Genomic DNA, 25782 nt, shown 5'->3' with positions numbered 1-25782 from the left:
TTAGTGGTACTACAAGTGCTACTCAAGCAGGTATATGAAATGGTTATTTAGAACACCTTTAAAGTAATTACATGGACATCACTACAGGATCTTGTAAAAAAAAAAAAAGAACAAACAAGCATGAAGCTGTCTTTAAAGCACAGAAGATTGGAAATCGGCATAAACAGAACAGTGGTCTGCAGATTAAAAATAGTTATTACTACTTACAGTGCATAAATAGAAGTCAGTAGATATATATGGCACAGACCTGAGTTAAAGACTTGAGACATTACATGTTTTGAAACTTGCTAAGCTGTAACAACTTCACTGCCTACCAGAAACGTAAGGTTCTGGCAATCAGCTTCAAGGCCATATGCCCTCCTGGGCCCTGAGTACTTGAGGGACTGCTTCTCCGCCTACGCTACTCATAGAGTGTTGTGCTAGCTTTTCTCAAATGTTTTACCCTTGAGAAACCCCCGAAACGTTCTTCAGGCTTTGAGAAACCCCAGAAGTGGTGCAATCATGCAGAATATGGCTGGGAAACATAGCTGTCTAGACATCCACCTGGGGTTCTTCCCCCTTCCCACCCCCTCCAGGACCATAATTGGCCATGGGTTGTTTAATTTTTACATGACCATATATGGTCCTATCACCCAATAAATGTTTAACAAATGTTGGAAGAACGTGTGTGTGTAAGACTAGTCATGTGGCCACTGTACTAGCTTCCAGTGGAATTCTGGATCTAGTTCAGGATTTTGGTATTGACCTTCAAGGCTATATGCGGTCTGAACCCTGTGTATCTGAGGGCTAGTTTATCTAAATACATCCCCTGGAGAGCATTACAATCAGTTAACACCAACCAGCCGAGGGGCCTGGGCCCCAAGGAAGTATGCCTGGCCTCCACCAGAGCCAGGGCCTTTTTAGTCCTGGCTCCTACCTGCTGGAACAAGGTCCAAGAAGAGATCAGGGCCCTGATGGAACTTACTAACTTCTTCAGGGCCTGCAAGATGGCGCTCTTCCACCAAGCTGGTTGCTTGTGGGGAATGCAGAACTGAACCCGGCTCGCCAGATTATGTCCACACTCCTAACCACTACATCAGGCTATTAGATTTATTGCTCTCCACTATCAGCAAAACTGTCTCATGACGGGTTAGAAGAAGAGTTGGTTCTTATATGCCACTTTTCTCTACCCAAAGGAGGCTCAAAGCGGCTTACAGTTGCCTTCCCTTTCCTCTCCCCACAACAGAGACACCCTGTGAGGTGGGATCACTAGTAAGTTAGTACCCACAGAACATAAGGCCCTGCAGGGGGCATAAGGCAGCAGGCAGTCCCTCAGATATGCAGGTCCCAGACCACAAAGGGGGCGTTAAAGTTCAAAACCAAAGCTTTGAACCTGATCTAGGCCGCAACTGACAATCAGTGCAGCTGCCTCAGCACAGGCTGGATATGGGCCATCCAAGGTGTTCCTGTGAGGCCCCTAGCAGCTGCATTCTGTACCAGTTGCAATTTCCGGGTCAGAGACAAGGGCAGGCCGGTGTACTGTGAGTTACAGAAGTCAATTCTGGAGGTGACCATCATGTGGATCACCATAGTCAGGTGCTGTGAGGACAGGTAGGATGCTGGTAGAATGCCTTGCGGCTATCCTTATGTCCTGTGCCTCCATAGAAAGGGAGGTGTCAAGGATCACCCCCAATTTCCTGGCAAGTGGCATGGTATTGTGATACATCTCTGCCAGGACGGATAGACGTGCTTCCTCACCTACCCCATTCCTTCCTAGCCATAGGACCTCCATCTTGGAGGGGTTGAATTTCAGGCATTTCTGCTTGAGCCGCCTAGCTACGGCTTCGAAACATCTAGCGAATGGTTCCGGCAAGGAGACCAGGCGGCAATCGATGAGGAGATAGAGCTGGATGTCATCTTCATACTGATGACAGCCAAGAGCTTGTGGTCGACCACGTTGAATGCAGCCAACAGGTTTACCATCAGAAGAATGGCCAAGCCGCCTCTATCCAGCTGGCGCCTTGCCATTATTATAGTACAAGATGAATTTTAGTGGCAGAATGAAGAATTAGGATGCCAAATGTGCAATAGAACTTTGGGAGGGGATACCTGATTAACATAGACTATATATATGTATGGCTGTATTCCTACAATTTGGGGTGAGGAAGGGTGAATTTGAAAAACGGGAAAGATAAGAGGTGAACCATGGACTTTTTTGAGTTTGGCTTCTAGCCCTCATTGTGTTGCTAGCCAGTGTTAAATTAGTTGGTGACATGGAGAAAATTTGCACTTTAGCTAGTCTTGCAAAGCAGGCTGGATTTTTCAATTGAAGGATGGAGAAGCTGTTGCTAAAGGCTAGTCAAAACAAATGAGGATGGAAATGATCATCTGTGAGCAGGATCCTGATTTCACAAATGATGTACAATAATCCATAGCTTGCTTTGTGCTTGAAGTGAACCAATATCTGGTTTGTTTGTGGCTAATAAAAGCTTACTACAGCAACAATAGCAAGATTTTCTTTTATCACTGCATCAGTGATGCAAGTGGTATGTGGGTTCCTGATTTTTAGGAATCCTGATTTACAGCTCTTTGGTGAATCACTATCTTTCGGATGTCACGCTAAACTGGACTTCCATAAAACACTTTCTATATAAAGCATTTGTTTAGCATGGTGACTGAATGTAGCCATTCACACAACAGCCTTGCGGGGTAGATCGAGATAGAGTGTTTGTCTGTCTGGAGCAGCAGAAAAGAATGAGATCAGCATGGTGGGACAAGAGGCAGAACTGAATTGAGAAGCCCCAGGGAAAAAATCAATTTATATACATCCATGAACAATGGATCTTCATGCTGTTGGTCAGTTTTGGTTTAATCTCTGTGAAAGAACACTTGCATAATGTTATGGTTGGGGGTCACCACAACATGAGGAACTGTATTAAAGGGTCGCAGCATTAGGAAGGTTGAAAACCACTGCTCTAGAAGAATAGTTGTGTTATGATGCAGAAATCCAGTTTTACAAGAAAAATGTCAATTTTTACTTCCACACTTAAATTTGCATATGCACCATCTCATCTCATACACAATACTTTTCTTAGAAATTTACACCTCTTGCAATTTAATTACTCATAGTTGCAGTTACTACATAACATCAACTCTGTAATGTGCTCCAAAGAGTTGCTGAGTGTGAGATTTTACAGTTTTTTCATAATTGGGATTCTTGGACAGTGTGACATTAGGGGTTTTCAAGGCAAGGGACATTCTGAGATTGCTTACATACTTTTACATAGTGACCTGGACTTCCTTGGTGGTCTCCCATCCAAATGCTAACCAGGACCATCTCTGTTTAGCTTTAAGATCTAATGAGATTTGGCTAGCCTAGGCCATCCACGTCAGGGACACAAACTACATAGTTTCCTAGCATTTGTCCGCATATTAAAATAGCAAGATACAAGCACCTTCTCACTCAGACCCCTGCCGTGAACATTCCCAGTCCCCAGGAGTAGCATTTTGGGGATATCAATTGGCTATAGAAGAAGAATAGAGAGTGAAGAAGATCCATTTGAGTAGAGGAGGCCTGTTGATGGTATTTTGATTCTAATCAGAATTATTTTTCTTTCAGAAAGTGTGGTATTTTATTAAATTTTACTGCTTGCAAGTTTTAGCTTGTGTAATACATAGAAGTGGTAATCTGTTTGGATTATGTTTTGGGATTGATGACCACTCCAGTAAACTGTACTATAATCAAAAGGGCTTTTTACTAGTCTTTGTTAAATTTTTGAATATGAAAAACCATTCAATCATAGTAATTTCTTTCAATTTCTAAACATGCAGGTTTTCATAAAATTAACAGTGAATAGATGCCATGGTTTATGCAGGGTTAGAAAAGCTTGGTTTATAATAAGCCACATACAAAATCAGAGGTACAGAGATACTAAACTACAGCTAAAATTCGTATTTTTGCATTTCTTCTCACATGGTGGAAGGGAAACTGTGGTCACCAAATGGATGTGGAACTAACAAATGATGTAGTGGAAAGTGACAGTGAAGCTGAGGTATCTCAGTGAATTATGTGGACAAGTGTTATGGAATGGTTCTTTGGCTGTTCAATTGTTTGCCGTGTGCTTAAGGTAAAGGTAAAGGTATCCCCTGTGCAAGCACCGAGTCATGTCTGACCCTTGGGGTGACGCCCTCCAGCGTTTTCATGGCAGACTCAATACAGGGTGGTTTGCCAGTGCCTTCCCCAGTCATTACCATTTACCCCCCAGCAAGCAAGCTGGGTACTCATTTTACCGACCTCGGAAGGATGGAAGGCTGAGTCAACCTTGAGCCGGCTGCTGGGATTGAACTCCCAGCCTCATGGGCAAAGCTTTCAGATGGCTGCCTTACCACTCTGCGCCACAAGAGGCTCCTTTTGCCGTGTGCTTAGACTAAAGTAATTATAGGAGTCCAGTGGTCATCAAATGTTACTACTAGCAAAAAGTGGGCACAATGTATGTGCAAGCCCATATTGACTACAACAAAGAGTATTTTTAATAGACCAGCTGTGCAATGCTATAGAGAGTTACTTTAGAGTCAGTCCACTGGAATAACTGCATAGGATTATACTGCGAGACTCTCTTATTGAGAGGCAAGTTTTGTATTGAAATTGATACTGGCATTGATTATTTATTTATAATAAATTTAGCAGTCAAGTATAAAATATTTATTTATTTATATTTATATTTTTATACCACCCTTCCCTACAGCTCTGGGCGGTTTACATAAAACATTTTTGAACATTCACATAGAACACTATTGAAATCAATATCAAAAATCAATATAACAATATAACAATAACAACAAAATATCAACTGGAACAATTAGAACAGCACTTCAACAATATCTTGACAATCCCTCAGTCGGTTCGTTCCCTCAGTCTGGGGGGCACCTGTAGGTGTTATGGCTCAGTCAGCCCCACCAAATGCCTGGTGGAAGAGCTCCTTTTTGCAGGCCCTGTGGAATTGTGGAAGTTCCGGCAGGGCCCTGATCTCTTTGGGGAGCTCATTCCACCAGGTGGGGGCCAGGACCGAGAAGGCTCTGGCCCTTGTTGAGGCCCGACGTGCCTCTTTAGGGCCAGGGATCCGTAGCCAGTTGGAGGTGGCGGAGCGTAGAGCTCTTCTGGGGGTATAGGCAGGGAGGCGGTCTCTCAGATACACTGGGCCCAGACCGCGTATGGCCTTAAAGGTGATTACCAAAACCTTAAGCTTAATCCGGAATTCAACTGGGAGCCAACCAAGTTCTTTAAGTACCGGCCGGATATGTGATCTCCATGATGTCTTAGTGAGAATCCTGGCCGCAGCATTCTGCACCAGTTGTAGTTTCTGGATCAAGGATAAGGGTAGGCCTGCATAGAGCGAGTTGCAGAAGTCCAGTCTGGAGGTGACCATCGCATGGATCACTGTGGCTAGGTGCTCTGGTTCCAGGTAGGGCGCTAGTAGTTTGGCTTGGCGGAGGTGGTAAAATGCCAGCCGTGCTACCTTCGTGATCTGGGCTTCCATTGTAAGGGAAGCATCCAGGATCACGCCCAGGTTCCTGGCGGAGTGAGTCGCTAGGAGCTGCACACCATCCAGGATGGGCAGGCGCGCTTCCTCCCATGGTCCCTTCCTACCCAAACACAGGACCTCCGTCTTTGCAGGATTGAGCTTCAGACGACTCTGCTTGATCCATTTTGTCACTGCTTCCAGGCATCTGGCTAATATAAAGCCTGATTTTCCTTTTTGATTTGATTTGATTTCATTTTTAAGCTACTTTTGGTTTCATTCATTTAAAGTTTGCAACTGCAAATCAATAACAAGAATTGAAACCAAGAATACCAGTTCATTGAGTGATTGAATCTCTATACCCCCCTCCCATAAGGCTCAGGGCACTTTACCTAAAACGTCATGTTATTGTCACTACATTTCTATGTATCTTCATAACAGTGGTTCCAAAACTGAACATAACAAATTATAACAAAATACTATAACAGATTCACAGCATGACAACTCTTCTCAACTTTTAACATGAACCTATGAGAGGTCAGCATGGCTCAGATCATGGAGGGGGTGTTTGGGGGACCAACAGATGTTGAGTCGGCTGGCCTCAACCAAATGCCTGGTGGTAGAGCTCCCTTTTACATGCCCTTCAGAATTGTGGTAGTTCAGGAAGGGCCCTGATCTCTTCGGGGAGCTCATTCCATCAGGTGGGGGCCAGGACAGAGAAGGCTCTGGCCGTGGTTGATGTCCAGCATGTCCGTCAGTTGGCGGGGGCAGAGTGTAGTGCTCTTTGGGGGGTATAAGCAGGGAGATGGTCTCTCAGGTACACTGGGCCCAGACTGTGTATGGCCTTGAAGATGATTACCAAAATCTTAAGCCTGATTCTAAATTCAACTGGGAGTCAATGGAGTTGTTGAAGAGTAGGCAGAATGTGGAATCTCCACGGTATGTTTGTAAGGATTCTGGCTGCAGCATTTTGGACCAGTTGCAGTTTCCAGATCAAGGTTAAAGGCAGGTCTGCATAGAGCGTGTTGTAGAAGTTTAGTCTAGAGGTGACCATTGATTGGATCACTCTGGCTAGGTGTTCTGGGGCCAATTTAGGGTGCTAGTGGTTGGTAGAAGGCCTGCCATGCTACTCTTGTGACCTGTGCCTCCACGGAGAGGGAGTCATCAAGTATAACACCCATGTTTCTGGCAGAGTGAGCCGACAGCTGCACTCCGTCCAGGTTAGGTAGGCGCGCTTTCTTGTTTGATCCCTTCCTACTCAGCCACAGGACCTCCGATTGTAAAAGATTGAGCTTCAGATGACTCTGCTTGAGCTACCTCGTCACTGCTTCCAGGCATCTAGCTAAGGATTCTGGGGGAGAATCAGGGTGATTGTCCATTAAGAGGAAGAGCTGGGTGTCATCTGTGTATTGGTGACAACCCAGCCCAAATTTCTGTACCAGCTGAGCAAGGGGCGCATGAAGGTATTAAATAAGATAGGAGAGAGAACTGCTCCCTGTGGGATGCCACATGTGAGCTGATGATGGCAAGATACTCTCGCTTCTATTGCTATGCTATGTCTGCTACCCTGGAGGAAAGAGATTATCCATTTGAGGGCTGTCCCCTGTATCCCGGTGTCAGCAAGGCGGTTGAGCTAAGAGCTCATGATCGACTGTGTCAAACACTGCTGACAGATGTAATAGTACAAGCAGTGCTGACCTGTCTTGGTCCAGCTGGCGGTGGAGGTAATCCATCAGGGCAACTAGCGCTGTCTGTACCCCGTGGCCATGCCAGAAACCCGACTGAAATGGGTCAAGGGCTGAAGTTTACTCTAGGAATTCTGATATTTGGTCCCACAGCAGCCCTTTCAATCAACTTCCTTAGAAACACTGTGTGAGATGGGACGGTAGTTGTCAGGCTCCTGCAGATCCAGAGGTGTTTTTTCCAGCAGTGGGTGCACCCCTGCTGCTTTGATTCCTTCCAGGAATTCTCCTGTTGAAAATTCATTGTGAGGTCGCAACCACATTAGCCAAGATGCATGTTGTACAATTTTATTTTGTCCATAATTATTAAAAATTCTTAAAGATGTTTTAAAGAAGGCTGTATAGATACAATGTATCTGAGGAAGACAGTTTTGACTCTTGCATCCTGAAATTCTTTTTAATTTCTAAGGTGCCACTGAACTTGAATCTAAATGAGAATATTGGAAGTTAAATAAAATCTGTTTTCTATTTTCAGGCAAGGATAGCATTTTTGCAAGGGGAAAGAAAGGGTCAAGAAAACTTGAAGAAGGATTTAGTAAGAAGAATAAAAATGTTAGAATATGCATTAAAACAAGAAAGGTAAGCATTACATTTCTTTTAGATGAGAAAATTATAAATGAAAATATGAGACCAGTTAGTACTTCCTCAATTTAACTGCAAACTATGCAGTTTTGACAGTCCCATTTGTAATAATGAATATACCCATGACTGTTCTCTTTCAGCAATTGAAGTCCCTTTCCAGGAATTGGTAACTTGCCCCATTTTGAAAGCAACATCAGAGTTTTTTTCATCATATGTTTTATGTAATGAGAGTTTGAAAACTATAATAAAACTAAAGGATGGGATTCCATCTAATAAGAACTCTCAGAGAGCAGTAAACTAAACCAAGTTGGTTTACTGCTGTTTGAGAATTCTTGCTAGAAAGAATCCAGAATCCAGCTTTTGGTTGTATTATAGAAAACAATAGAAAGAACCCCAGCTTTAAACCTATGGCCATTTCCTCAGGTGTGTTGCCCCCCCCCCAAAAAAAAGAAAGAAAGAAAAATGCCCCGTTGGAAGCTGATATTATTTTTTAAGTATGCACCGTGTTTTCAGCCTTGGATAAGATTTTTAAATATTTGTTTAACTTTCTGTGGACTTTGAAGTTAGCATGAAGTGAAATTGACTGAATACACATAGGTATCGCAGTTAGATGCTCAGTGATGTAATACTTATTTCAGTAACAACTAAGGTTCAGTGTTATGAAAGTTTCAGGCTTAAGAACTTTTGTAGATAAATTGTTCATGGCAGTCACAAAGAAGCATAACAGGTTTTAATGACACTTAGATTTGTAAAAGGCTGTAAATTAGAACAGTGGGAAAGACATTTATCAATTTAGAAAGAACTATAATTGAGGAAAAGTTACTTTTTGTAATAAAACATATCAGTTTGGCAGATAAGGACCAATTGTATATGAGTAACAATAACAATGCAAAAGGTATGGGTGATTGAATGGGCTGCTTTGCTGCATAATATTAGTCTGAATGTAATGTGAACAATCCAGGCCACTGATTAGCTTTTAAGGATTCTATAGTTTCACTTTCAAACAGTGTATAACTATGTAACTTCACAATTAATCAACCCAGCAAGCATCTTCTTTAGAAATAAAGTAATAGGAACAAAATAAGTAGCATGTATCGCTCAGCTGCCTAATCCTCAAGTCAGAAAATATACTGTTGAAGCCATTTATTTTATGAGAACATTTCCTCCCATTCACCATGATCTCTGTATCTGGATTGTGCCTAAGCACTTCAGACTATTAATTTTACTTAGTCATTTAATACAATTATTAAAATTTTCTGTATGTTTCAGGCAAATATTGATTCATTTAGCTTTTTTGTAATATCTGTTACTTTCCCTCTGCTTGATCAGTACCTGAGTGTAATTTTGGTAGCCAAATGCATTGTTTTTCAGCTAGAGAAAGGAGTTAAGGAATATGCTTCAGTTGTACATCTGTTTATTTTTTAAAATAGCCAGAGATGTTACATCAAAACATTACATATTGTGAAGGTAAAGGATAGTTGTATACTGATCTACTGAACATATATCCTAATTTATAGTGTGGAAACACAGTATTAGTAAATGATTATTTCTTTTTGCTAATAAATATGTGCTTAAATTTGAAGGGCAAAGTATCATAAACTAAAATATGGCACAGAATTGAACCAAGGTGACTTGAAAATGCCAACTTTTGAATCAGGTAAACTCTTTGCATCTATCATATTTTGTTTAAATTATTCTTCTCCCTTGAGTGACCTTTATTTGCAGTCTAAATCTTTTTGTGAGTTGATGTCTATTCTGGTTTGTATTGCATGACGCTTGCTTTCTGCAGATTAATTTTTGATATTATGGTATGAGATAGTTACACTTCTGTTGCCTTTTTTAAAAAGCACAATATGGAATATGGTTGGTTACTCAATTCTCTTCTAAAGTGTGATTGAGGTGTCTTTCTATGTATTTCAGAAGAAACCAAAGATACAGAGGCTCCTACAGTACCTCATAATAGTCAGCTAACTTGGAAACAAGGCAGACAGTTATTAAGACAGTAAGTGTTAAACCTGCATGCTGTTTTTCTTTTCTTTATACATGTGCTTTTATTTTTAGACAATCCTATGGTAACAAAAGCTAGCAAGAATTCAATTCAATGCGCTTGCAGATGCAGGTTATCATTTTGCTGTCCTTCTCTGAGCTGTCTTTCTACTCTGTGGAAGTTGGTTCTTGACATGTGGATAAACAGTCATGCCAGTTGGAGTGCCGCAGTGAGAAAGAGGTGGGGCAGAGTTTGCCTTCCTTTCCCACTGCATCCCCCCTTGACTCATGTGGGCTGTCCAGGTCTCGTGACTCTGAGAATCAACATCCTCCAGGGAATTAGAACAGATTGCTGTGGAAGGAGAAATTGGTAATTGCAGTTCTGCGATAATTAAATAATATATCATTGTTATATTGCATTACTGATTCTTACATTGTTGTACACCACCCTGAAACAGCTGTGTCAGGAAGGGCGGTTTTATAAACCTAATCACTCAAATCAATCAGTAAATTAAAAAAAATTAAAAATAAAAAAATAAATAAATAATGGATCATTGGGCTCAACCATTATGCAGGTCCAAATAATCTAAAATGCTCCTTTTCTCTGGTAATCCAGGGTGGGCCATCTAGACCTGTGAGCAGTAGCTCCTTCCTGGAGTCAGGCAGAGTCACTGACAATTTTGATTCCTCAATGGGGGAGTTTCTCTCCGTAGCTTCCAGTCTTAGCCCTGCCTGCCGTGTAGTTAGACATCACTGACTTTTTGTGCTTGGTGATTACTTTAGCCAACAATTTTTTGTTGCTAATGTGTGTGTATCTGTGGTGGTGGGGTGTTGGCATCCATTTGTTCCTTTCCTCCTGTTTTCTTTCCCCTCCCCCCTTTACAGTTTTGTATGCCTGGCAATTGAAAGGAGGAAGCGACCGTGTGGCATGGGCTGTGTAGGGGTTTTCCCTCTAGGTCAGGAGGATACTTTGGTGGTGATTTCCCATCTCTCTTTGAGGGAGTCTGGTTAAAGGAAAACTTCCTGTCTCCCAATGGGAAATGCCCTCCTATCACCAGTCTTTTTCCTGCCTCGAGAGATAGAGCACTTAGACTAGGTGTCTCTTGCTTATTGAATTTGGAAGACTTTTCTCATTTTTCCTTTTTCCTACTCTTGCCTTCCTGCCCACCCTCCAATCCCCAGAGCCAAGAGACCCCTCAAAGTGAGAGAGGATACTAGAGGCAATAGAACATCTCATAAGGATAAGAGCCATCAAGCCCGTTCCTCAGCAGGAACAAGGAAGAAGGGGGTGTTCTCTTTTTTTCACTGTTCCCAAATAGAACAGGGATTGGAGGGCCATACTGGACCTCAAGTATATTAACAGCCTCATTTGTCTAAAGAGTTTTTGTATGGAGACTCTCCATTCTATCACAAAGGCTCCGCAACAAGACGAGTATCTCACGTCCCTGGATCTACAGGAGGCTTATCTCCACATGCCAATATCTCTAGACAACAGATGTTACTTGCATTTCTGCACAGGGCAGCATCACTTTCAATACAGGGCCCTACCCTTTGGCCTATTGATGGCTCCAAGATGATCTGATGATCTCCAATTCAGAGACAATCCAGTGAGGGCAAGCCCATGCACAATCTCTCCAGCAGAGAATCTCCAATACAGGTGACTCTGGACCATCAGGCAAAATGTAGCCTGTTTTTGTGGACTGTTAAGAAGAATCTGTACAGGGGCAAGCCCTTCCTCATTTTAAGGTACCAACAGATCTTCACTGATGTGAGCCTGATGGGCTGGGGAGCCATGCTGAACCAAAGTCCAGTACAGGGTTCCTGGTCAACGGAAGAACAGAAACATCCCATCAATCTGCTGGAGTTGAAGTTCTTCTGAAGCTAGCCCTGAAGTTCTTCAAGATGACCATAACAGAAACCCATGTAGTAATCCACACAGACAACATCATGGCCAAGGCCTGGGTTGTTCAGAATCTTGAAAACTCGAAAAGGGGGGCAAACAGATCATGGCCTGGGCAGAAAAACATCTCATCTTGCTCAGAGCAGAACATGTTCAGGGTGTTCTGAACACCCAAGTGGATTGGCTGAGCAGGCAAATGATCCAAGAAGCGGAGTGGAGCCTCAATAGGTTGGTGTTCCAGAAGATTACAGATCATTTCATTCAACCCATCTCAGATCTTTTGATGTTCCAGAAGATTACAGATCATTTCAGCCAACCCACCTCAGATCTGTTTGCATCTCACCTCAATTTCCAGTTAGAAAGATTCTGCAAAAGATTCTATCATCCAAGGGCAGCGATGATGGACACATGGCTGTCAGACTGGTCAAGAGGTCTTCTCTATGCATTTCCTCCAGTACCAGTTCTTCCAAGGTTCCTGTGGAGGGTCAGAGTTCTTTGAGCCGAAGTAATTGTGGTGGCTCCCTGGTTGTCCCAGACTTTCTTGTTCAGGGTCCCCTCAGGCAGCCAGAATGGTGTAATTTGACCGCCTGGCTGCCGAGAGGCTCGTTCTGAGGGGTAAAGGTTATAGTACAGACTAACACTATTTTGGCCTCCAGGAGAGCTTCTACCACAAGAATGTATAATTGTTTATGGAAGGCTTTTGTTTGTTGGGCTCATAGGAAGTTAGTTAATCCTAGCTTCCCTAAGATTATTCAAATCCTGGATTTCCTTCAGGAAGGCCTCAGTGATGGACTTCATTCCAGAACTCTCTGAAGACAGGTGGTGGCGTTAGTCATAGTACTGGAATTTAGAAGTGTGGTTACCACTATTGGCGTTCTGCAGGGCCTGCAAAGCGGAGCTCTTCCTCCAGGTCTACGGTTGAGGCCAGGCAACAAGGAAGATCATGGCACCCCTACAGGAGTGGCAATAGCGAATTCCACCTCCGTCCTTTGTCACCCTTCCCCTCCAGGATGTATTGTTGGGAGCATTATAAGGACTGTATTTGCTTTTATGTCTATTTTAAGGGGTTTTATTGGAGTTTTATCCAGACGTCTGTAACCCACCATGAGCCTTCAGGGAGTGGTGGGCAATACATTGAAATAATAATATTGTGGCATCCTCACATTTTATGGTTTCTCAGGGGCGTGGCCCTGTCAGAACCACCCAGTAGGTATCACTTCCCCACATGGAAGCTGAACATAGTGCTGGTTTGCGGGTGCCACGCCTCCCTCTCCTGCCCCAGTCCCCGGGCTTCCCCCCCCCCCTGGTCCCCAGTCCGAAAAAGTTTGGGGACCACTGCTCTATCAATCACCAGGGCAGCCAAAATCCAGCACTCTTCACGCAGAGTCAACACAGACTCTATTATGAGCTGAGATCCACCTGCAGTACTTCAAAGCTGTCCATGTGACTGGGACATCAAAACCTTGGCAGACTGACTTAGCTGGAAAACTCAGAATTAGTTAGAATGGATGCTGAACAAAGAGACCTTCCTTCAGATCTGCTGCAGGTTTGGAACAATGCAGGTAGATGTTTTCATATTAGGGGCTCAGATTCGCAACAAGAAATGGATGTCCTTATTCCATAGGAGTAGATGCTCTAAACTGAGATCAACTTCTATATGCCTTCCCTCCCACTCAGCTAATTCAATGGGTGTTTCAGGGGACCATAAACCTAAGAGCAGAAGTAGTCATGCTTGTCCCTTTTTGGCCTAGCCGCTTTTGATTCCAGTACCTTGTAAGACTATCTTCTAAGGCAGGGGTAGTCAGCCTGTGGTCCTCCAGATGTTCATGGACTACAACTCCCATGAGCACCTGCCAGTGTTTGCTGGCAGGGGCTCATGGGAATTGTAGTCCACGAACATCTGGAGGACCACAGGTTGACTACCCCTGTTCTAAGGAACCGTGGTGCTTTCAGTCAGGAAGGGCCTTCTTCATTAGGGGCCCCTACTCTATTGTCAACCTGGCCCTTCCAGATTTTCTGTGGCCTCATCAAAGTATGCTGCTTATCTGTAGACCTTCTGTTTGAACTTCAGTTCCTGATTTGCCTACAAATTCCGTGCTGTACGCTCCTTCATTTTTTTTCTTTTTGGCTGTTGATTGTTGGGGTTTTTTCCTCATGTTTTCTGCTGGGGTTTTCATGCATGAAAAGTGGACTGCTTTGCATCCAGACTAAGAGCTGGGGAGGAATCAAAATTGCCAATGACTCTGCCTGCCTCCAGGGAGGAGTTACGTCCCATAGGTCTAGACTGCCCCACCATGAGACCACTGAGAAGGCAGATTAACGGGAAGAAAATGTTGACTATTTTATGTACTACAGTGACAAAATCTCACAGTATTACGTTAAGTAAATTTTGAGAATCAAAGCATATAAATGTTTGGGGAGATTTTTAACAACTGTGTGATCACATTTGTTCTGTTCCTCAACCTAGATGTCTTGGCTTTTTCTTTTTGTGAAGATAATCTTTTCATTATTCTTTGATAGGTATCTTCAGGAAGTAGGCTATACAGATACAATATTAGATGTACGGTCGCAGAGGGTGAGGTCTTTACTTGGACTTTCCAGTTCAGAACCAAATGGCTCAGTGGAAACAAAAAATCTGGAACAGATGCTTAATGGAGGAGAATCTCCTGCATCAAAACAAAAGGGACAGGATATTAAAAGGTAGGCAGCATCATGGGAATTTTATGTATGTTTCATTACTGATAGTGAATTTCTGTAATAATGGATTTTATGAGGCTCATGGAAGCCTGCAGATGCCTCATCAGAGGCCTTTTCGGGATGGGGGGAGTGTGGGGGCAGACCCCCCCTGCTATCCCCAGAAGGCTCTTGGAGGTCTGGATGGGCCTTTTTGGGGTTAGGGAGCGGTTGGGGGCAGTCCCCACCACCACCCACAGAAGGCCCATGGCAGCCTCGGGCGTTCTCAGGGTGGGGGGAGTGCTGGGGGACACTTAACCCCCCCTGCCACCCTTAGAATGCGCATGGAGGACATGGAGGCCTTGGCAGGCTTTCTTGGGGTGGGGGACTAGTGGGCATTCCCACCCCCACTGCTGCCTTCACATGGCCAATGGAGGCCTCGGCGGGCCTTTTTGGGGCATGGGGGGAAGCGCTGGGGAGGAGTCTGCTCCTCCCAGAGACACCCAGGGAAGCCCAGCCAAAGCCTGACATGGCTGCAGCTACAGCAGTTCAGGATTGTGGGAGCACTGGCAGGGGCTCCCTCCGCCACCACCTCCAGCCACAGTCCCTGGACCTCAGCCTCCCCTCCCAGCTCCAGCTGCCTACCTACCTTATCAGTGGCTGGCACTTCTTCCATATGGAAGAAGTTGGAGGGGAATGCAGCCAGGGGTGGTCCATCCCTCCTGATTGGTCATTCGCTGGATGGATGGCCAATCAGGGATGGGACAGCCTCCCTGATTGGTGGGTAGGCAGTGAGTCCCAGCTCCTCCATGCACCCTCTTACACTTTTATTAAGACAAACAGATAAGAGGAACAGATAAGAAGACTTATGTATACCAGCATAGTAATAGTAGTGTTAGGTACCCTCTGCTGAATTTTAGCTTCCTTGCTGAGCAGCTCCTACAAAAGCTTTCTCTCCTTAAGGAGGCTGGAAATGAACTGAAGAAAGTTGGTTATTCTGCCTAGGAGACTGGAAGTCTGGAAAAAAATTTAGCCCTACCTCCTTGAATCACACTTATCAGTATGCTGTATCCCTTGGACCAAGAAAGATGCTTTCTGCTTGATTTGGAAATATTTTAAGGTTTTCCTTGAGCAAAATAACTGTTTTTTTTAAACACTGAAAGACATTATCATGTAATTGTTGTTGTTGTTATGTGCGAAGTCGTGTCCGACCCATCGCGACCCCATGGACAATGATCCTCCAGGCCTTCCTGTCCTCTACCATTCCCCAGAGTCCATTTAAGTTTGCACCTACTGCTTCAGTGACTCCATCCAGCCACCTCATTCTCTGTCGTCCCCTTCTTCTTTTGCCCTCAATCGCTCCCAACATTCATGTCATAGCCACATTTAATTCATTGGTAATTTTTTTCTACCCTTTTATAGGAACCCTGGTGATGTTCTTGAAACATTTAATTTCTTGGAAAATGCAGATGATAGTGATGAAGAGGAAGAGAGTGACATGATAGAAGATATTGCAGAAGGAAAAGAAAAACATCGGATAAATAAAAAACACAAAGTAAAAATAAGTCTGAATTACTTTATATTGAAAACTATCCAATATTGTTGATTTGTTATCGGGTAGGATCTGTCAATCTTATTAGTCTTCGATTCATGGATTACAGTGCTCAGATGAATAGTGAAGCCCCAGCTGTTGTATCATAGAATCATAGAATCATAGAATCATAGAGTTGGAAGGGGCCATACAGGCCATCTAGTCCAACCCCCTGCTCAACGCAGGATTAGCCCTAAGCATCCTAAAGCATCCAAGAAAAGTGTGTATCCAACCTTTGCTTGAAGACTGCCAGGGAGGGGGAGCTCACCACCTCCTTAGGCAGCCTATTCCACTGCTGAACTACTCTGACTGTGAAAAACTTTTTCCTGATATCTAGCCTATATCGTTGTACTTGAAGTTTAAACCCATTACTGCATGTCCTTTCCTCTGCAGCCAGCAGAAACAGCATCCTGCCCTCCTCCAAGTGACAACCTTTCAAATACTTAGAGGGCTATCATGTCCCCTCTCAACCTCCTTTTCTCCAGGCTGAACATTCCCAAGTCCCTCAACCTATCTTCATAGGGCTTGGTCCCTTGGCCCCAGATCATCTTCGTCGCTCTCCTCTGTACCCTTTCAATTTTATCGATGTCCTTCTTGAAGTGAGGCCTCCAGAACTGCACACAGTACTCCAGGTGTGGTCTGACCAGTGCCGTATACAATGGGACTATGACATCTTGTGATTTTGATGTGATGCCTCTGTTGATACAGCCCAAAATGGCATTTGCCTTTTTTACCGCTGCATCACACTGCCTGCTCATGTTTAGTTTACAATCCACAAGTACCCCAAGGTCTCGTTCACACACAGTGCTACCTAGAAGCGTATCCCCCATCCAGTAGGCATGCTTTTCATTTTTCTGACCCAGATGCAGAACTTTACACTTATCTTTATTAAATTGCATCTTGTTCTCATTTGCCCATTTTTCCATTGTGTTCAGATCTCGTTGAACTCTGTCTCTATCTTCCGGAGTATTTGCCAGTCCTCCCAATTTGGTGTCATCTGCAAACTTGATGAGTAGTCCCTCCACCCCCTCATCTAGATCATTAATAAATATGTTAAAAAGTACCGGGCCGAGCACCGAACCCTGAGGTACCCCGCTACTCACCTCTCTCCAGTCTGATGAAAAGAAGCCCTTGCATAGCTACCATTTTTACTGCTTTTTGGCAGAACCTGTTGCTAATGCAGATGCATAGAGAGCACAGAATCTTACCTTTTCACACACACTCAGCCCGGTAACATGGTAGAGGATTCCTTTTTATGCAGGCAGGATCAGCCCCTATCCCTTTTTCCCTCTCATCAGTTCTTTGCATAAACTGACATGGCCACATCCACTAGTTTCTGGTGCACATTTTTATTATGTTGTGCAGCTGAACTGACAATGTGGCTCTAATTCAGGCCCCTTCTCTTCCTGTCACATGACTTTGGTCATGTGCTCACTGTTAATGATTCCCATGTTGCCATCTGGAGATTAAAGGTAGGTCCCAGATGTGGAAAGCATGAGTACTACTGTGTGGATATTATTTATTTTGTACAGTCAGTATGCAGACAGCTTTTTTTGGAATAAAAATTTATGCAACTACACCATCAGACAACTGAAAATGACTTGAACTATAATAATAAATTTAACTCAAGTGGATGGCCTGAAATAAGAAAATGTTAAAAAAGTAATTTGTGTTTTAAGTTTCTCTTATGGAGAAAGTTGATATAAAATTCAGAAGTTTGGATTACTTGCTGTTAATTAAACTCCAGATCCCCCCCCCCCAAATCAGATTTTCTATATCATTCAGCTGTATATCTGTTGTAGTAGTATTCTTGGACAAAGTAGAGCCAGAGTGTAATGGTTAAGAACAGCAGACTCTAATCTGGAATACTGGTTTTGTTTCCTTACTCCTGCATATAAAGTCTGCTGGGTGACCATGTGTCAGTCACAGGTCTCTCAGAGCTCTCTCAGCCCATTACCTCATTAGGTGCCTTTTGTGGGAAGAGGAAGTTAAGGTGATCACAAGCAACCTTGAGACTCCTTTAGGGTAGAGCATCCTTTTTCAACTTTTTGACCATGGGAGGAGCCCCTGAAGTAATTTTTCAGGCTACAAGGAGCCCTAGAAGTGATGTTAGCTGGCCATGCCCCCAGCACCACCCCTGGAAGTGACATCACCACCCTTAGCCCTCCATTTGTTCTGTCCTCCTGCCTTTACTACTGGGGGATCTGCCTCATGTAGGCTGGAAAAAAAGAGTAGGACTTGAGAAGACAGCCTTGTCCCTCCCCCCATACCACACCACTTCAGCACTCCCATGGACCCCTGGGTGTCCACGGACCCCTGGTTGGGAATCCCTGGCATAGAGAAAAGCGGGGTATAAAAACTAATTCTTCTAGAAACATTCCTTAGAGATGTTCACTTTCATTATTATACTCTGCAGAGTGAAAGTAACTACTAACTACATTTCTGTTAAAATGTGGCTTATTTTCTGTATCTTATTTATGAAAGGTAGACCTCTAGTTGTTTAGCATGGCTCAGTATATTGGAATCTTTTTTCTTTTTTTCAGATTTTTAAAAAAATCGGTTGTCCTAGTGACTCACCTTTCTCCAAGGGAGAAAGGTGACTCAGAAGGTGGTCATTGGATCCAACCTTTTGCTGTTGTTGATGTGTTTGTAATCAAGCAATGCTTTTTGCTAAATTAGAAGTTCTCCTTTCAGAGGAGAGCTCCATGCTTACCAGAAAGGAATCCTGTACACATTTTGGTTCTGTTAGGAAAACTGGCTGTGTAAACAATTATTGGTTATTAGAACTATTAAGTATGCAGAATGCTCATGGATATTATTATTGATATATACAGATTGATTGTCAGCGTATTTAGATATGAACTAAATACTTTGGTATGCTGATTACTGAATTATGGATATACAGAAGCTCTGTCTCTCACTGTTACTTCATCTACCACTTTTCTTTCTCCTGTTATTAGGAAAACTCTTAGCAAATTTGGTGTGCTGCCATGCCATTTTTATTGTAGATTTGACATAAAACTGTTTTTCATCTATCAAGATGAGTAAGAGGATATTTGCATGTAGTATGTAAATCTTAGAGTGGGGCTGAGGTTCTTATGTAAAACTGTGCCATATTGTTGTTTAATAATGGTTCTGTCACAATCCCCTTATAGATTGGAAATGAAGGGCTAGCTGCTGATCTTACAGATGACCCTGACACAGAAGAAGCCTTGAAAGAATTTGATTTCTTAGTAACGGCAGAAGACGGAGAAGGAGCTGGAGAGGCACGGAGTTCAGGGGATGGAACAGAATGGGGTAAGAAATTCAAATGAACAGTGGTTAAGTAACCATCCTGTTATAAATGTATAATTGTATTAAAATCAAGAGTGGAGTATTCATGGTGTTCAAAACTAAAAATAAGAAAGAAAGTGGAACAAAAAGTGTTACATTGTTTAAAGACATAAATAAACTTCAGATTGCTATCTATCTTATGTCTTCCTATAAGTGCTATTTCTTAGGCTAAAATTCTAGTTACAAGTGAAAGGTCAAAATGCAATGGTAAAAGTTATCGTCTACTTTCTGTTTAATTTCTTGCTTAAAGAAACTGCAGGAGTTGTCAGTCTACTTACAAGAGTTCCTCTTTGTCTTCCCAAGCAATTTGTGTGTGTGTGTTTGTCTTTTAAGAAAATAATATTGGGAATGTTGAAAACAATTCATCTGGTTTTGGTAAAATTGCCAGCTGTTCAAAATTGTGTTAGTTTGGCCCAAAATATATTGGGAGTATGTGATTATATAATAAAAACTAATATTTTAGGGTGTAGTGAAAAACACTTACCTGGAAATTCCATTGAAATGGGATAGGACTGTGTTCAGAATTAAGGATGGTTACTAATATATATTAAGGAAGATTAATAATATACAGCTGTGGTTGATTTCATTAAATCTGCACATTTACAATGTTTAGAATAAAAGGGAACCCTCTGCTCATCTGTGTAAGAAACTATGACACATGGTCTATTCTGTAGAGGATATAGAACATATGTTAGCAGCTGGCCTGGCAAAGTTATATTGATAGCGAAATTTTGGCAAATCTGAACAGTTCATAATATTGTGATAGCAGTTGGTGCGGTAAAATAATTCCCTCCGAATTATAGCAAGGGATGAATCATTGGGTTGGAAGGTATCCCCAGGGCCATCTAGTCCAGCCTGCAGAATGCAGGATGAGATCCCTTGACCTCTGTCTAGCTTTGTCTGTCATTCAGTGATGGCTACAGTAATTGGTTGCTCTGTTGAATTCCCAGAATAGAGAGCAGGTTTAAAATAATATTTTTATTTTTAAGAAGCAAGATAATATAACAGTTGGTTCTTATATGCAACTTTTCTCTACCCAGAAGGAGTCTCAAAGCAGCTTACATTCACCTTCCCTTTCCTCTCCCCTCAACAGAGACACCCTGTGAGGTAGGTGAGGCTGAGAGAGCCCAGATATTACTGCTTGGTCAGAACAGCTTTATCAGTGCTGTGGTCAGCCCAAGGTCACCCAGCAGACGACATGTGCAGGAGGAGCAGGGAATCAAATCCAGTTTGCCAGATAAGAAATCAGGCCTTCTAACCACTACACCAAGCTGGCACACCAAGGGACACGCAAAGGGACATAAAAGAAAAGTAGGGACTACATCACAAACCACATATAAAAAAAATCATTATAGTCTGTTATAGAACAGAAAATATTTCTAACATCTTCATTACAATCATCAAGACGTTATCTACAAAATGCAACAGTCTTTACTTCATACATTTTAAATTTCAGATTCTATAAATGATGTATCTTACAACTGTATTATTAATTTCATCATTAATTAACACATATTCCATGTATTAGTTTGTCATTTCTACATGTTAGCCACAGTTTCCAATATACCCAAGTTCAAAAGAAAGTTTATTATATCTCACAATAAAAAAAAAATTTTGTTCAAAATACACTTTCTTATACCTATATATTCTCATTCTGTTCTGCATTGTATTACATTTATATATATTAAACTATACATTTATAGATAGTTCTTAAACTGTTTTTTGTTTTAAATTTGTCTCTTGCATACAAAATAAACCATTCCCTCCACAGATTTCAAAATTTGTCTTTTTCTTAAATAAGTTACATTTGCCATTACTGCATAATTGGGAAGTTTATTTTTCCCTTCTTTTACATTTAGACAGACTTCTAATTTCCATTTTGCTGCATAGATGATTCTGTGTCAGCCTATATTCAAATATCTATTCCAAAACTTTTATTACTTTGTTAGGCAATATTCCTTATAGCATATTCCTAACTTACATAGGGAACTTAAAAGATAGTTGTATACTGATCTGTTGAACATATATCCTAACAATTCCTATTGGTGCATAGATACTTGCTCTTTAAAATTCTGCATCATATGTTTTCCCACTTCTGTTTCTAATTAAGTAATAGTTTACATATCCATCATAATAAATGATCTTTTTGCTTTGTAAAGAGTTGTTTGAATAATAGAATCATAGAGTTGGAAGGTACCTCATTAGTCATCTAGTCCAACCCTCTGCACTATGCAGGACACTATCAACCCTATCTCTCATCTACTGTAATCTGCAATCCCCTTAAGCCTTCACAGAATCAGCCTCTCTATCAGATGGCTATCCAGCCTCAGTTTAAAAATTTCCAAGGAACTTGGTCATCTCTCTTAAAGGTCCACATTCTTTATTGATGATCATTTTTAGTCTTGAAACTGATTGGTAATATAGTAGTCATTGAATGTTGAACCCTTCATTTCTAATATCTTGCCAGGACTTGTTTCCCCTAAGTATTAACCATATTGCTGTACATTAAATAATTATTTTAATTTCTTGTATTATTATGATAAGCTTCTATTTGGGGCATGAACTGAGAATTTGGAGGGCTCAGTATGTTCCAACATGTGAATCATATTATCAAAATGTCTTCTCCAATTATATTACTCCTAATTATACTTCTCCATTCTTGTGTTATAATCATTTTGGTTGATTTCTTTATCTATGTATAGTTGTGTAAACCTTCATCTAAGTCTACTGATTGAAGTTTTACTATTTTCTCTAGTTTGCAATTCAGTCCAAACCTGCCACTAGATAATATAATTTTATATTTGTAACTGTTAAGCCTCTTCTCTTTCTCATCACGGAGTATTTTAAACCCTAATGCTGGTTTCTTGCCAACTCTGTCAATATTCTTTCTTTTTTAGATAGATAGATAGATAGATAGATAGATAGATAGATAGATAGATAGATAGATAGATAGATAGATAGATAGATAGATAGATAGATAGATAGATAGATAGATAGATAGATAGATAGATAGATTTGGAATTAAAAATTAATTTTGTCAATGCATTCATTTTGATTGCTGAAATTCTACCTACCTGCAAGATTTTTACCTGTCTGCTTGTATTAGTTTCCAGGTCTTCTGATAAAAAGTTCAGTTTTGTCCAGTCACATTTATCCTCAGATATACAGGTTTTTGTGGATCCAAAACTTTTAAAACCACATCATTGGCATAAATTTTGATTTTAAATTCTATGTCATCCATTTTTATTACTTTGATCCTTGTGTCTTGTCTAATATCTGTAGCTAAAGTCTCTAGGATAAATAATAAAGCTGACAGGGGATAGCCCTGGCATATTGGATTAAAACTGTTTCTTTTAGTTTATTAAAATGTTTACTTGCTGGTTTAAATATATACAGTTCCAGAATTCTAGGCCACAGCCCATATTCTGAAGTTCATTCAGTAGAAAGGGCTATGTTACATTATCAAACGCTAAAAAAAAAAAATGCTGCTTTCTTATTTGCTTTATTCACGAATTCAGTTGCATCTGTCATAAATCATGTATTATTTTTCATGTACCTCTTTGGTACAAAGCCTGATCAATGTATTAAGTTTGGTAGCATTATCTTAAACTTTCAGCCATTTGTAGTGAAGATTTTGTGCTCTACATTCAGTAAAAAGATATGTCTGTATGATTGTTGTTGCATTGCATCATTATCTTCTAGATATATTAATATTATATATGCCTCTTGCCATGTCAGAGATTTTGCTGCATAGATTTTGCTGCATGTTTTTTCTTCTTTTATGTCTGTTGTGTATGGGATTAGTGGGGTTGCCGTAGTTGATTGAGTTATGTCAGCAGAGGGCATAGGCTAGCTATTTCAGTGTGCATAGAGGCAGCTGTCTTTTTGTCTTGACTCTTCTTGTGGAGTTAATAAAAGTATCATGTTTCAGCCTTGCTGGTCACCTGTCTTAAATCACTGCATCTGGCCATGAAAGTGGATGTGAGCTCTGGAGAGTGAAGAGCTGACTGAGGACAGATCCGCCTAAGAGCAGAGGGACCAAGGTGGACAATGCAGAGCACCGCTGAAGTCACAAGGGGCAGCATCCCCTGTGGCAGGGAAAGGCATTACTTTCCAAGGCTGAAATGGAGCCACCTCCTCCTTCCAAAGGAACAAAAGATTGTAGGTGGCCACCATCATCAACAGACACAATGTCTGGTTGAAACTCTAGAATCATAGAATCAGAAGAGATCTCCAGGGTTATCCAGTCCAACTTCCTGCACAGTGCAGGAAGGTGGATACCTTTCAAAATTGCTGCCAATCTTTTGGCAAGTCAAAACTGAACAAGGTCCTAGTTGGGACAAAGGACAGAAAGAAGGTCATGCCCTCAGCATCAGCTAGCAGAGCCAGGGACACCAGCTGGAGACAGCATTCTGTACACCCCTATAGACCAGCGGCCAAGAAGGGTCCTAGCCTGCAGTGCAGTCATTCTGGGCCTGCTGATCTCCACGACAGTCATGATCCCACTGGATCGCTTTCACTCTAGGCCTTTGCAATGGACTCTTTTACCCTACCAGTAGGCAATAGCTCTAAAGAGGCATGGGGAGATACCATGATCCACTAAACCCAAAGACAGCTGTACTGATGGATGGTCCCAGGAAACCTCACCAGGAGATGTTTTTTCCACATCCCCAGAAGATAATCACAACAGATGCCAGCAAGAGTGGCTGGGGGGGCGCACTGCAAATGCCACACTGTGCAGAGACGGTGGACTTCAGCTGAGGCCAAACACAACTGAAGCTATCTTATAGAACAGCTTGAAAGTCCTGCAGGCTTTTCAACATCACCTTCTCATATGTGCTAACACATGTCTACCACATCAATCTACAGGGCAGAACAAGATCACAGTTGTTGTTCATCAAGGCAATGAAGCTGCTGCTGTGGATAAAGTCAAATCTTGCGAACATCAAGGCAGAGCACCTCAGAGGGCTCGCCAACGTAGAGATGGATTGTCTAGGCAGGAAGGACCTGAATCCTGAGGAATGGAGTCTCAGTCAGGATATTTTGCTTCAAATGGCAACCTGCTTTGGCCAGCCATACTTGGATCAGATGACATCAATGAACAGTCACAGATCAGATTGTCATGTCAAGATTCCACTAGCGGTGGGGGAAGACACCATTAAAAGCCTTATATGTGTTGCCCCCAGGCTTGCCCACCAACCATCTGATAAGCAGGATATGTCAAGAAAGAACAGAGGTCATCTGATTTTGACCTGGACATCTGTGTTTTTCAAACTGCATGCAGCTGAAATCCTAGTAGCCCTGGTGCTTACCCACCAGACTGGATCTGCTTCAGGTGTCAGTATGTTATCCAGATGTGGATTGGCTCTGACTGATGGCATGAAAGTTGAGAGGGAGAACCTGGAAACACAGGGGCCCTGTAGAGGAATTGTAGATGTCATGCTGCAGTCATTGAGATCAGCAACATAATGGAGCTACAGCCACTTCTGGCATACTTCAAGGTAGCGGGCAGCAGACTGTAAGCTGAACCCACTTGAGCCAGAGGTGACAGAAGTGGTTCAGGTTTTGTTCAATACATGTAAGAGAGGTCTCAGACTGATCACCTTGGAAGGACAGGTCGCTGCGATTAATGAGACCAGGCCCCAGCAGGTGCAGGAGTCTGAGCTCAAGCAGATACATCAAGAGAGTCATCAAGGGTTTGACACTGTTGGCTTCCCCAGTGAAGTACCAATTCCCGTCCTGGAAACTGCAATCTTGACGGCACTGCCGTACTCACAGTTTGAATCTCTAAGAGCAGCTGAACTAAAGTGTCTGTTTTAGAAGGTGACCTTCCTAGTGGCAGTGACCTTGGTGAGGAATGTCAGAGATTGCAGCAGTGTCCTCATGAAAGGAGCTGTGCATCTTCCAAAAAGATTTTGTGACACTATACATGGATTTCTCCTTCATCTCCAAAGGGAACTCAGTGTTCTGCACTCTGCAAGACCCAGAATCTGGTATGGCCCATGTTCTGTCCCAAACCAAAGGACCGGAAGAGGAAGGAATAGCATACCTTAGATGTCTGCTAGGATCTATGCATATACCTGAACAGGACAGCATCCCTTAGAGTGTCTGATGCCCTATTCATTTCCATAACACCCAAAACGTGGGAAGGCCAGTGTCCTATCCACCATCATGTTCTGGCTAAAACAGTGTATCTACAAGGCATATTAGCTGCGAAATGGTGGTCCCTTTTGACCCTTGCTAGACATTACAAGATAGACTAATCCACCTTGGAGGAAGCAGCCTTTGGCAGAAGAATGCTCCAACAAATGGCAGAATATAAGATGGTGCCTATGCGCTGTTTATTTTCAACCCTAGGGAACATACCTTGGGCATAGCTAACCATCAGTGGATGATTTCCCCCGCTGAAGTAGAATGAAACATTGGTCTTACTTGAAGGTTTCTTCTCTTGTATGTGGCAAAATCATCCACTTCCCA

General features: G+C 42.2%; 1 protein-coding gene across 4 annotated transcripts in view; it reads left to right on the top strand.

Annotated features, from left to right (window-relative positions):
• The window catches only part of STRN3 (striatin 3), a 62232-nt gene that overhangs the window by 7496 nt on the left and 28954 nt on the right, over positions 1-25782 (top strand). For all 4 annotated transcript variants that reach the window (XM_077323020.1, XM_077323022.1, XM_077323023.1 and 1 more), the window contains exons 2-7: positions 7716-7819; positions 9406-9479; positions 9743-9824; positions 14229-14408; positions 15804-15936; positions 19128-19269. In XM_077323020.1, coding sequence (XP_077179135.1) covers positions 7716-7819; positions 9406-9479; positions 9743-9824; positions 14229-14408; positions 15804-15936; positions 19128-19269 — 715 coding nt within the window. The remainder of the gene's footprint in view (positions 1-7715; positions 7820-9405; positions 9480-9742; positions 9825-14228; positions 14409-15803; positions 15937-19127; positions 19270-25782) is intronic.

The sequence above is a fragment of the Paroedura picta genome, chromosome 2, assembly GCF_049243985.1.
Source record: "Paroedura picta isolate Pp20150507F chromosome 2, Ppicta_v3.0, whole genome shotgun sequence".
NCBI lineage: Eukaryota > Metazoa > Chordata > Lepidosauria > Squamata > Gekkonidae > Paroedura > Paroedura picta.
The sequence above is the reverse complement of the archived record's forward strand: the minus strand, read 5'-3'. Positions and strand labels throughout refer to the sequence as shown.